The following is a 12803-nucleotide window of genomic DNA, read 5'->3' as shown; positions in this document are numbered from 1 at the left end:
GCGTGGAAGTACTGACCTTACTTTGAGTTTGATTCCATAAAAAGTGACAAAAACATTAGTGTCCGTTGTGCGTGGGAAGAAAACTTCTTTTTACAGCGAAAAAAACCCTAAACTTCCGAACAAGCACCGAGTAGCTACGACGTAATGGGAAACTCACAGAGAAACTCGCGGATTCTTCCACTGACCGCTGCACACCTGCACCAGGGTAACCCTCCGCCTACCCCACTCCTGCTTTACAGGTGAAAATAGAGCAACAGGACCGCTAGTCTTTGACTTTATTTATTTTCTGCTGTGTTTTACTTGCATCTATTTGAAAGACTGAGTGTAAACACAAAAAATATTTTATTTTATGTGCTGGAATGTGCAGAAAATAGGTTTAAATGTTAAACTAATTTCTTCCAGTCAGAGAATGTTGCAGATAATTAAATGTTTGCTTGATGCATAAAGTTAAAAGATTAAAACTAATAAAACAAGTTTTAAAAAGAGACTTTTCCATTTGATTACATTTTGTATGATGATTATGCAGAAAAAGTAGAATTGGGCTGAAAGATCTATCACTTTATCACCTATTCAGGTTGCAAATCGTGTTTTTAAAAAGTAACTAAGTAACTAAGTAACTAAGTAATTAATTACTTTTGAAAATAAGTAATCAGTAAAGTAATGGGATTACTTTTTGGGGGAAGTAATCAGTAATTAGTTACTGATTACTTTTTTCAAGTAACTTGACCAACACTGCTAATGATTTTTTTAAATAATAAAACTTTGCTTCATGGTGTCATGTATTAACAACACTGAATACAGTCGTGTTGTAGAGCAGGCTGATGAGTTTATGCATGAAGGTGGATGCTGGGTTTTTAACCCTTTAAAACCGGTCGGAGCGGGCACGCTCTGTTTTGCATAACTACTTTTAAATCCCTGTAGCTCTGCAACCACGTGAGCTAGTGCAAAAATTTTTTTTGCATATGAAACCGGAGGAGTTGTACTTACATCTTATGCCATCAGCTTGTCCTCGGTCACAGTTTCCTTCCACATATAGCTTTGCAAAAACTGCATAAAAAGCACTTGCAGCAACAAAAACATAATATTCCAGAAACACGCTTTGCCGATCCGATCAGCTGTTCATAACACTTCCTACGTCCATCAGCTCGAACTATCGCATGTCCGCCATGACCTGCCTGAAACCGAAAGTGACATCATTTTGTGGAAATGTAGTTTTTTACCATATAGCCTCATGAGCCTATACTGGTGTTTTTAAAAGTTATCTTTGACTTCATGACTTTCTGTGTGGTTTCTGGGATGTTTAGGACTCATATTGCACTGCTGGAAATAGTTTATTTTGATGCATATGCTGCTTTTTTGCAAATTTGCATTATAATATTTATTTTTGTTTTTCCTGCAGTATATAAAAATTGGTGTATTTCAAAAATAAAACTATGAAGACACTCAAAATAAATTTCCTGTGGTGGGAAACTATTTTGTGCAACTTTTTTGTATTTACAGTTTTGAGGGATAAGCCTCTTAAATTTCTCTAACTAGAAATATATGTTAAAAAAACAAAAAAGATTTTCAATTTTTTTGTAGTTTATTGGACTTTTTTGTAATTTATATAATTACTATGCACTTAATGCATGCATATTATTAAAATTTAGACTGTAATGGTTGTATTGATGTATAGCAACTTGAAATGCTCCCAAAAATGGCTCCACAGCATGTAAAAATATAATATAAGCTCTGGCTGACTTGGTTCTATGGTAGGTCTTAAAGGGTTAAAGACCACACGGTCCACACGGCGCTGATCGGTCCAAACCCGGCAGGATCCTGACACTCCAACAAATTTATGTCCCCATCACTTTCCAAATCAAACCCACTCTAATAACCACGGTTACTGATGTTTATTAAATATTTGCAAATTAGCTGGAAAAAGACATAAACAGCAGCTCCCCCGTCACGCGGGGTCACTGCAGCGGGTAGCTTTCCTCCACATCCACCTACTGACATGACCCCGAAGCAGAGCTCTGTCTCCACCTGGAGAGTGAACCAGCGAGCGAGCGGATGTGTAAACCTCCACCTCCTAAACCTTTGAGTGGTAGCTAAAATGACCCCCCAAAGTAAAAAATATTGTAGGTTACTTTTCTCTGTTTAATTGACTTTGAAATGTCAAAATTGTGACTTTCGCCGCCATCTGGAGACGCTTAGTTTCACTTCCAGTCACGGAAACATGAAAGTGGCGCTTTGGTCTCAAAGCTGCGCTCAGCGGACGGCGTCACTGAAGTTTAACGCCATAAAATCTCCAGTAATTTAGTGTTTATGGAGCCCAGAGATCTCCTCTGGCACTGCAGCCCAACCTCACAGGTCATTCTTACAGGTGTTTGTCATGGAAGTGACAGACGGTTCGTGTCCTTCAAAATAAAAGACCAACACACCACCATCACTTACACTTTGGATATCCTGCAGGTTTGCAGACGAACTGTGATTGCTGTTATTACTGCGTCACATAAAGCAGCATTTTTATGGTGTGTGTCAAATGTTTGAAGTTCATTTTGAGCTCAGCAGTTTTGTGCTTCAGGCTGTGAACGACGACGCACCACAGTTTGATATTTCTACCTGCAGACCTCTTTGGACAGCGTGTCCTCCACACTGCTCCACCCTCTCTACATGACCTGTGAAGGTCCTGGAGAAGGGGACAGTGAGGCGCTCCACTGTGGATCTGTTATGTGAATTATGGAAACATGTGCGTGAGCCGAACAGATTTTTACAGTGTGAGAGAAAAACAGCAGCTGGCTTCACATTTTATTCATTTTAAAAAATGTCCTTATTCAGTTTTAAATGGGGCGTTTCTGCTTTTCCATATTGGAAACATGTACATTACTGTATGTGTCGTATATGCAGTTACAGTGGTGGATGCTTCTGTCTAACATGGGCAGAGTTTCAGATCGACACAATCTCCACACGTCACACGTCTCACAGGAGAAATCGTGCCCCTCTCTGGGAACAACAGACGTTTCTTTAAGAATGAAACTTTTTTTGCTGCTTTCAGTTAAACTGATGAATTCAGTTCAGGTGATCTGATGCTGGAGTCTGCATGTTTGCCAAAGAACCACTGAGGAGGTAGAGAAGTGAAACTCAAAGACTTTAAAGCTTAACCTGCCGCGTACCTGGCTGCTGAAGGTGATGTAGTAGGTCTCATACTGGACAGGAGGCGGAGTCCAAACCAAAGCGACTGACGTGTCTGTGATGTCCCGAGTGCTCAGCCGGGAAACACCAGACATGACTGAAAGAGAGAAACACAGACTTAGCTGCACAATGAGACTCAGGCATGCTAACACCACCGTGTGCGTTTGTCTCCATGTGTTTGTGCGGCATAAACTCCTGTTCAGCTGACCTCATGTTATAGGACAGAGGCAAAGCAGCTAGCAGCACAACAACAAACACAACCTCTTCACCTGGTAGATGACCTGGCTTCATCCACCAACACCATACAACACCTACAGCAGCTCCACCCTCTCCACCTTTACATGACCACCACTGAAAGTGGAGCACAGCAGACTGCCAATCGACAGAACATGCTATCAACTGTTTAAAACAAGTGCGCGTTTACTGAGCAAATATGCAATTAAGTTTTATTTATACAGCAACAAATCACAACAACAGTCACCTCAAGGCGCTTCATAGATACAGAGAAACACCCAACAATCATATGACCCCCTATGAGCAGCACTTTGGTGACAGTGGGAAGAAAAAACTCCCTTTTAACAGGAAGAAACCTCCAGCAGAACCAGGCTCAGGGAGGGGCGGGGCCATCTGCTGTGATTGGTTGGGGTGAGAGAAGGGATATATTTTGGGCAGTATAATCCAGGAGTGACGCTTCAAGCTCTTCCACTCATCAGGTCACAACAAACATAATAATAATAATAATAATAATAATGATAATGATGATGATAATAATAATAATAATAATAATGATGATAATAATGATAATAATAATAATAATAATAATAATAATAATAATAATAATAATAATAATGATAATGATAATAATAATGATGATAATAATATAATAATAATAATAATGATAATAATGATGTTGATAATAATAATGATAATAATAATAATGATAATAATAATGATAATAATAATGATAATAATAATGATGATAATAATATAATAATAATAATGATGATAATAATATAATAATAATAATAATGATAATAATGATGTTGATAATAATAATGATAATAATAATAATAATAATGATAATAATAATAATAATAATAATGATAATAATAATGATGATAATAATATAATAATAATAATAATGATAATAATGATGTTGATAATAATAATGATAATAATAATAATAATAATAATAATAATAATAATGATAATGATGATGATAATAATGATAATAATAATAATAATAATAATAATGACAATAATAATGATAATGATGATAATAATAATAATAATAATAATAATAATAATAATAATAATAATAATAATGATAATGATAATGATAATAATGGCTGTATTCAGTAACTTGCAGATGGATCACGGACAGATGAACATCATCGGCGCCACAGTTTAGTCACGTCATCACAAACGTTCCTGTCCATGCACCGTGTGGTCGACGCTGCTGAATAACCCTGCAGGTCTTCCTTCTCGTTTCTCTCTCCTGTGATTGATGCAGTGGAACAAGTGTTTGTCCTGCAGCAGGAGGTTTTTCTCATCCATCTTACCCAAACCAAAGTGATGCATTTATCAGAGTTTGGCATCAGCCTTAATGAAACTTAAACCATCAGCTCCCTGGCACCACAACAACAGGACAAACTATTCTATCTGCTGTGCAGGTTGAAAACGATACTGCTCCAGTGGTGAGGGGTGGTTTTCTCATTAAGGCTCATATCCAGGTCCGTGATTTCCGAGCCACAGCATGAGCTCAGATGAGGAAGAAGAGGCAGACTTCAGTCTTTGAGGGGAAAGTTGAAGAGCAGCAGGAGCTGGCTGAGACCGATCGAGAGCTAGGAGAATCTTCTGGTGACCACAAACAGGAAGTGAAATAAGCTGCTTGCCAACACATTCACTATAAGTTTACTGAGGCGATAATACATCAGAAAAGCTCTTTATTTGCTTATGCCCCCTAATGTAACTTACATTAATATTCCTGTGTGCTTAATGCAACCCACAGCAGTGCTGTGTAACACTGTAACACTGGAAAACACCAGGTTACCTTTAAAGGTGCATTTTTACTGTACTGTTACAGCACTGTATGGAAGTAATCATCACATGTATGTAACCTCTGCACCACAGCTGGAAATACAGCAGCTGAATTTTCATTTGCTTCAGTTGTTTGTTCTTCAGAAAAATGTTTAATGAAACTTTAATGAAAAGAAAGTAAAAATACAAAGAAGCGTATCTCATCCAACCGTCTGCTGCCCATCAGTGTTCTTTAGTCAGCTCATGAGAACAGCCCGACGGACTCGCCAATGACCCCGCCTCTCCTGTCACTGCTGCGTCTGGATCAACTTTATTTCCTCCCAGAGGGAACGTCGTGACTTTATTTCAAACTTCCTCTGGGATGGTTTAAATCCCTCACACCGCAGCAGCACGGCACAAACACAGGCGCAGTAAACAAACCAACACCTCCGGCTCACGGAGGCCGCCTCCATCAGCCTCCATCAGCCTCCATCAGCCTCCAACAGTCAAACTGAAAAATGCGCTGCTCGTGGGAGGCAGCTACTCAAGTTCAGCGTGCATGTTACACATGTAAAGAAGCATTATTTGGCTGAGCGCCTTCACAATAAAAGCTTCCCCATTCTGCAACATTATTCCATCAAACAGTTTCTTTTGCACATAAACGTCATCAGACTGATAAATATTTCTTCGTTTGATCCCATCTGCTTTGTGTCTGCGTCTATCAGACTGTGTCCTTTGTGCTTTTATCGCTGCTTTACTCTCACTGCTCTGTTTTGCGTGATGGTTCCTTTAAGCTTTATCGATTTCAGCTGCCACGACGTTTTGAAGTTTGTTGGGTTTGTGTGTCAACAGCTGATTAAATTTATAGCCAACGGCCATCGTGTGGAAGGCACGTCAACACAAACATACATTTAAAGACACAAAAACTCAAATAAACATTTATCAGAACAAAATGTGCACGTTTGAGTGTTTTCAATCAAACACTTTAAAGAAATCTAGACGTGCCTTTTTAGGTTTGTCTCTTATCTGTAGTTATTTTTATTTAATTTAATAACTGTACAGTTCTCTGTTTATAGTAACCATTGTCCTAAATATGTAAGAAAAATGTTTCTGTTCTGTGTCCTGTTTGTTGTGTCTTTCTGGCTGCTGTAACAACCAAATTTCCCCTTGTGGGACAATTAAAGGATTATTCTATTCTATGCTATTCTATTCTATTCTATTCTATTCTATGCTATTCTATGTTCAGGCAGACATTTCAGTTGTTTTCTCTGAGAGCACTTTGTCTCACACTGGGACAGTAATGGCATCAACATGATGAAGCTGTGATGGTCTTTTCAGCACTTGGCATGTCCCACTGCTATGACTCCTTAACAACAGTGGAGAATAATGAACATGTGATATTTGGAGGAAGCAGCAAGTCGGTGTCAAGAAGCTGCACTGCAAAGCAGCTCAGCTGGAAACGAATGCAGCACTTTGTTTTTACAGCTGGTAATATTTCAGTACAGCGATTAGAGCACGCTGTAGGTATCACAGGTACTGTGCACAAAAAATCCTAAAAAAACAGTAATATTCTGGGGCGCCAAAATAATACCATAAAATAACAGAAAAGAACTTCCTCATGAAAATACGGTTATTTTCAGTAATGACAATAAAGTTTGTTGCCCTAATTTTACATGGGATTTTGCCTTTTTCAAGTGCTTTTAAACATTAAATTAGGAACATTTTAATGTGATTAAACAATGAAATTACCTATAAACAGGGTCAATGAATGCAGCAATATGAATAATATCGTGGGCGATCGTGGCTCAAGAATTGGGAGTTCGTCTTGTAATCGGAAGGTTGCCGGTTCGAGCCCGGCTTGGACAGTCTCGGTCGTTGTGTCCTTGGGCAAGACACTTCACCCGTTGCCTACTGGTGGTGGTCAGAGGGCCCGGTGGCGCCAGTGTCCGGCAGCCTCGCCTCTGTCAGTGCGCCCCAGGGTGGCTGTGGCTACAATGTAGCTGCCATCACCAGTGTGTGAATGTGAGAGTGAATGGGTGGATGACTCGTTGTGTAAAGCGCTTTGGGGTCCTGGTTTAAATAATAATGGATTGCATTCATATAGCGTTTTTTGAGACCCTCAAAGCGCTTTATAATTCCCCTCTGCCCATCACCAGTAGGTGAAGCGTCTTGCCCAAGGACACAACGACCGAGAGTGTCCGAGCCGGGGCTCGAACTGGCAACCTTCTGATTACAAGGCGAACTCCCAACTCTTGAGCCACGATCGCTCTAAATATCAATAATAAAAATTATTATTTGATGTAAAAAAAAGTTTATAAGAATCATTTGATATATTTTTCTATAGCATCACATTTGAATTTAACAGTTCAATCCTTCAAATAACGGACAAATATTTGTGAAATCATGATACATCTGTGAATTATTTTAACAATCTAAATATGCTCATGTATAGACAGATAAATTTAAAAAACAAGAAAATTATGTTTTATTACATTTTACGTTAATTTACATTTGAAATGTAAAATCACAGTCTATTGATGTAAATTTAATGATATTCTAGAAGAACAGAACAAAACTGTAAAATACTGTTATATTACAATTTTTTTTACAGTGTGCTGCAGTGGTTTGTATCATATCTATCTAATAGACTCCAATTTGTGCATGTAAATGGAGAGTCCTCTTCACACACTGAGGTTAATTATGGAGTTCCACAGGGTTCAGTGCTAGGACCAATTCTGTTTACATTATACATGCTTCCCCTAGGCAGCATCATTAGAAGACATAGCATACATTTTCACTGCTATGCAGATGACACCCAGCTCTATCTGTCCATGAAGCCAGATAACACACGCCAATGAGTTAAACTGCAGGAATGTCTTAAAGACATAAAGACCTGGATGGCCGCTAACTTTCTGCTTCTTAATTCAGATAAAACTGAGGTTATTGTACTCGGCCCTGAAAAGCTTAGAAATATGGTATCTAACGAGATTCTTACTCTGGATGGCATTACCTTGGCCTCCAGTGAGGAACCTTGGAGTCATTTTTGACCAGGACATGTCCTTCAACGCACATATTAAACAAATATGTAAGACTGCGTTCTTCCATCTGTGCAACATCTCTAAAATTAGAAATATCCTGTCTCAGAGTGACGCTGAAAAACTAGTTCATGCATTTGTTACTTCCAGGCTGGACGACTGTAATTCATTATTATCAGGAAGTCCTAAAAACTCCCTGAAAGCCTTCAGCTAATCCAAAATGCTGCAGCAAGAGTCCTGACAGGGACTAGAAAGAGAGAGCAGATTTCTCCTGTTTTGGCTTCCCTTCATTGGCTTCCTGTTTAATCCAGAATTTAAAATCCTGCTCCTCACATACAAGGTCTTAAATAATCCATCTTATCTTAATGACCTTGTAGTACCATATCACCCTATTAGAGCACTTCGCTCTCGCTCTGCAGGCCTACTTGTTGTTCCTAGAGTATTTAAAAGTAGAATGGGAGGCAGAGCCTTCAGTTTTCAGGCCCCTCTTCTGTGGAACCAGCTTCCAGTTTGGATTCGGGAGACAGACACTATCTCTACTTTCAAGATTAGGCTTCAAACTTTCCTTTTTGCTAAAGCATATAGTTAGAGCTGGACCAGGTGACCCTGAATCCTCCCTTAGTTATGCTGCAATAGACGTAGGCTGCCGGGGGATTCCCATGATGCACTGGGAAACCAACCATCATCTCTGACCAGCGCGTGGTCATAAACTGGAGGGAAATATCCAGTTCCCCCCAAATAATATAATAACAGCAAAAACTTGCATGTTTTAAAGAAATAAATGACAACTGTCCAAAATAATGTGAAAAGGCAACGTTTGCTAAAGGAAATCATAATATTTGGATGTTGGCTCAGTGTTATGTATTTGCATCTGTAGCTATGTTTAGGAAAGAAAATCAGTGTTCACAAAAAATCTGTTTCCAATCAAATGTTTTTGCATCATTTAAATATGCCAACAGTTTCTCCTGATTGTGTCATTACTGGGGTCTCTGCAGCAGGTGGATGGAAACATCACACTTTCTGCTGCCCACTCTGTGTTTACTCAGTGGGCTGTCAGGCTGTGGGACATCCCTCCCTCCACTCCAGTAAGTGGTCAGTTGCATTTGGGAAAACACTCTCACACACATGCGGCTGTCCTGTGCAGCTGTCTGAGGGAGTTTTATGGAGTCTGGACTCTACCGCTCTGGCTAATGAAACTGCTCCGTCACTCGGATCACTGCAGCGTGAACAGCCTCCAAACAGGCGTGCTAATAGGCTACCACACCCTGGTAACAACAATGGCAACAACAACAACAACAAGAAAACATGGCTGAAAGAAGTACGCAGCTCGGCTGATGCTGCAAAACTCTATCAAATTAAACAACCCCAGAATGACAGTTTTAGAAGAAATGTGTGGTTTTTGCACATTTGTTGCAAACAGATATTCCCACTGCAATTAAATGTGATCCTCTCATGGTGAACAAATGTTCTTCAGATGAGAATGAGACACAAACATGCATTTTACACAAAATAAAGGAAAGACATACACCAACGTAACCATGTCCCTAACTTTAACCCACACCACTATGCATACTTCAACTTTTAAGAAATTCACCCTGGGTGTAGTTGATGTTAAGAGATTATTATCTACAGGAACAAAAACTATGTTTGTTTACTAGATCCCCAAGGTTTGATTCTGTTCATCTGGACGTAGATGTAGGAGAAACGTTTCGTCACTCATCCAGGTGACTGAAGAAGTCACCTGGATGAGTGACGAAACGTTTCTCCCACTGAAAGCTCTACATCCAGAGGAACATTTTCAAACCTTTGGGGTTTACTTACCTGTTTGCTTGAGCATGCATCAAGATGTTTGTCTACCAGACTGTTGACATTTTTCCTGCTGTATTGTTGGGCAAAGTAATCGGTCAAGATTGACTCAACTGGACTTTACAGGAAGTGCAGTTTTGGTGCTTTGGCTTCATTTTCCACCTTACTGTTCAGCTTCTGGCTCCGTCCATGCCCCCACCATAAATGTAACCAACTCTTGACTATTTGTGGTTAAAGCCAAGTCTACCAAGTCAAATTTAAAGAGGCTTGGTGGGGAAATAAACAAGCTGTCTTTCTTAAAACAGTGAATTATAGCAACTTTGCTCCTTTGTGCTGTTCGTGCACACATATCTCGATAGATAGATATATATCTCGATATCTCGATAGATAGATAGATATCTCGATAGATATCTCGATATCTCGATAGATAGATATCTCGATATCTCGATAGATATCTCGATATATCGATAGATAGATATCTCGATATCTCGATAGATATCTCGATATCTTGATAGATAGATATCTCGATATCTCGATATCTCGATAGATATCTCGATATCTCGATAGATAGATATCTCAATATCTCGATATCTCGATATCTCGATCGATAGATAGATATCCCGATAGATATCTCGATCGATCGATATCTCGATATCTTGATCGATAGATAGATATCCCGATAGATATCTCGATCGATAGATAGATATCCCGATAGATATCTCGATCGATCGATATCTCGATATCTTGATCGATAGATAGATAGATGGATAGATGGATATGGAGAAGATAAATGGAAGATTTGACTCACCGACATCACAGTTGGGCCCAGTCATCCCCTCCTGACACTGACTGCAGTCTGGTCCTGTGAACCCCCGACGACACACGCAGCTCCCTCTGAAGCAGCGCCCCCTGTTGTTGCAGTTGTTGGGGCAGCCTTTAGCACTGCAGTCTGCACCAGTGAATCCATCATCACAAACACACTGTCCATCTACACAGCGCCCCCTGTTGTTGCAGTTGTTTAGACAGGTTTTTTCAGAGCAGTCTGAACCAGTGAATCCGCTGTCACAGACACATTGTCCGTTAACACAGCGCCCCCTGTTGTTGCAGTTGTTGGGGCAGGTGTTTTCAGAGCAGTCGTCACCTGTGAATCCGCTGTCACATATGCATTTACCATTAACACACCTGCCACGGTCGTTGCAGTCATTTGGGCATGTTCTTACGGAGCAATCCTCGCCAGTAAATCCATCATCACAAACACACTGTCCATTAACACAGCGCCCCCTGTTGTTGCAGTTGTTTAGACAGGTTTTTTCAGAGCAGTCTGCAGCACTGAATCCATCCTCACAGACACATTGTCCGTTAACACAGCGCCCCCTGTTGTTGCAGTTGTTGGGGCAGCCTTTAGCACTGCAGTCTGCACCACTGAATCCATCATCACAAACACACTGACCATTCACACAGCGCCCCCTGTTGTTGCAGTTTTCAGGACAGACTGCCTCAGAGCAATCTGCACCGGTGAAGCCACTGTTGCAGACACATTTACCGTTAACACACCTCCCACGGTCATTGCAGTTGTCTGGGCATGTCCTCTTTAAACAGTCTGGCCCAGCGAATCCAGGATTACACACACACTGCCCGTTAATGCAGCGCCCCCTCCTGTTGCAGTTGCTGGGGCAGGATTTGTTGAGGCAGCTGGGACCTGTGAAGCCACTGTTGCACACACACTTGCCGTTCACACACCTGCCTTGATTGTTGCAGTTATCGGGGCAGGATCTCAGGGAGCAGTCATGACCGGTGAAACCAGGATTGCACACACACTGTCCGTTAACACAGACCCCTCTTTTTTTGCAGTTTCCAGGACAGGATTCATCGGAGCAGCTGGGACCTGTGAAACCACTGTTGCACACACACTTGCCGTTCACACACCTGCCTTGATTGTTGCAGTTATCGGGGCAGGATCTCAGGGAGCAGTCATGACCGGTGAAACCAGGATTGCACACGCACTGTCCGTTAACACAGACCCCTCTTTTTTTGCAGTTTCCGGGACAGGATTCATCGGAGCAGCTGGGACCTGTGAAACCACTGTTGCACACACATTTGCCTTTCTCGCACCTGCCGTGAGTGTTGCAGTTATCAGGGCAGGCTTTGAGGGAGCAGTCAGGACCGGTGAAACCAGGATCGCACACGCATTGGACATTCACACACTTCCCGTTGTTGCTGCAGTCCCCGGGACAGTTGGACTGGCTGCAGTCCGGCCCGGTGAATCCAGGAAAGCAGACACACTTGCCATCCTCGCAGCGACCCTGATCACTGCACTCACTGGGGCATTCCTTGGTCTCTGGTTTGATGGAGCATCCAGCACCTGATGGACAGGAAGAGGTCAAGAACAGGTTCCTGATCACCATGGCAACAAGCTAAATTCAGTTTAAACCATTTTGAACCATGCTACAATATCTGTGACATCAGTTCAGAGATCCTACAAGAAATCCTGACTTCCTTTTTTGGAAACCCGAGTGTGTGTTATCTGGCTTCATGGACAGATAGAGCTGGGTGTCATCTGCATAGCAGTGTAAATGTATGCTATGTCTTCTAATGATGCTGCCTAAGGGAAGCATGTATAATGTAAACAGAATTGGTCCTAACACTGAACCCTGTGGAACTCCATAATTAACCTCAGTGTGTGAAGAGGACTCTCCATTTACATGCACAAACTGGAGTCTATTAGATAGATATGATACAAACCACTGCAGCACAGTACCTGTAATACCT

The 12803-nt window shown here is 41.0% G+C and overlaps 1 protein-coding gene across 2 annotated transcripts in view; it reads right to left on the bottom strand.

The window, feature by feature from the left end:
* The window catches only part of tnxbb (tenascin XBb), a 49802-nt gene that overhangs the window by 26283 nt on the left and 10716 nt on the right, over positions 1 to 12803 (bottom strand). For both annotated transcript variants that reach the window (XM_087835268.1, XM_087835269.1), the window contains 2 exons: positions 10843 to 12396; positions 3156 to 3271 (listed from right to left, as the gene is read on the bottom strand). In XM_087835268.1, coding sequence (XP_087691394.1) covers positions 3156 to 3271; positions 10843 to 12396 — 1670 coding nt within the window. The remainder of the gene's footprint in view (positions 1 to 3155; positions 3272 to 10842; positions 12397 to 12803) is intronic.

Source organism: Neolamprologus brichardi, chromosome 22, assembly GCF_056152115.1.
Source record: "Neolamprologus brichardi isolate AB-2024 chromosome 22, ASM5615211v1, whole genome shotgun sequence".
NCBI lineage: Eukaryota > Metazoa > Chordata > Actinopteri > Cichliformes > Cichlidae > Neolamprologus > Neolamprologus brichardi.
This window is presented reverse-complemented; position numbering and strand designations above follow the sequence as displayed.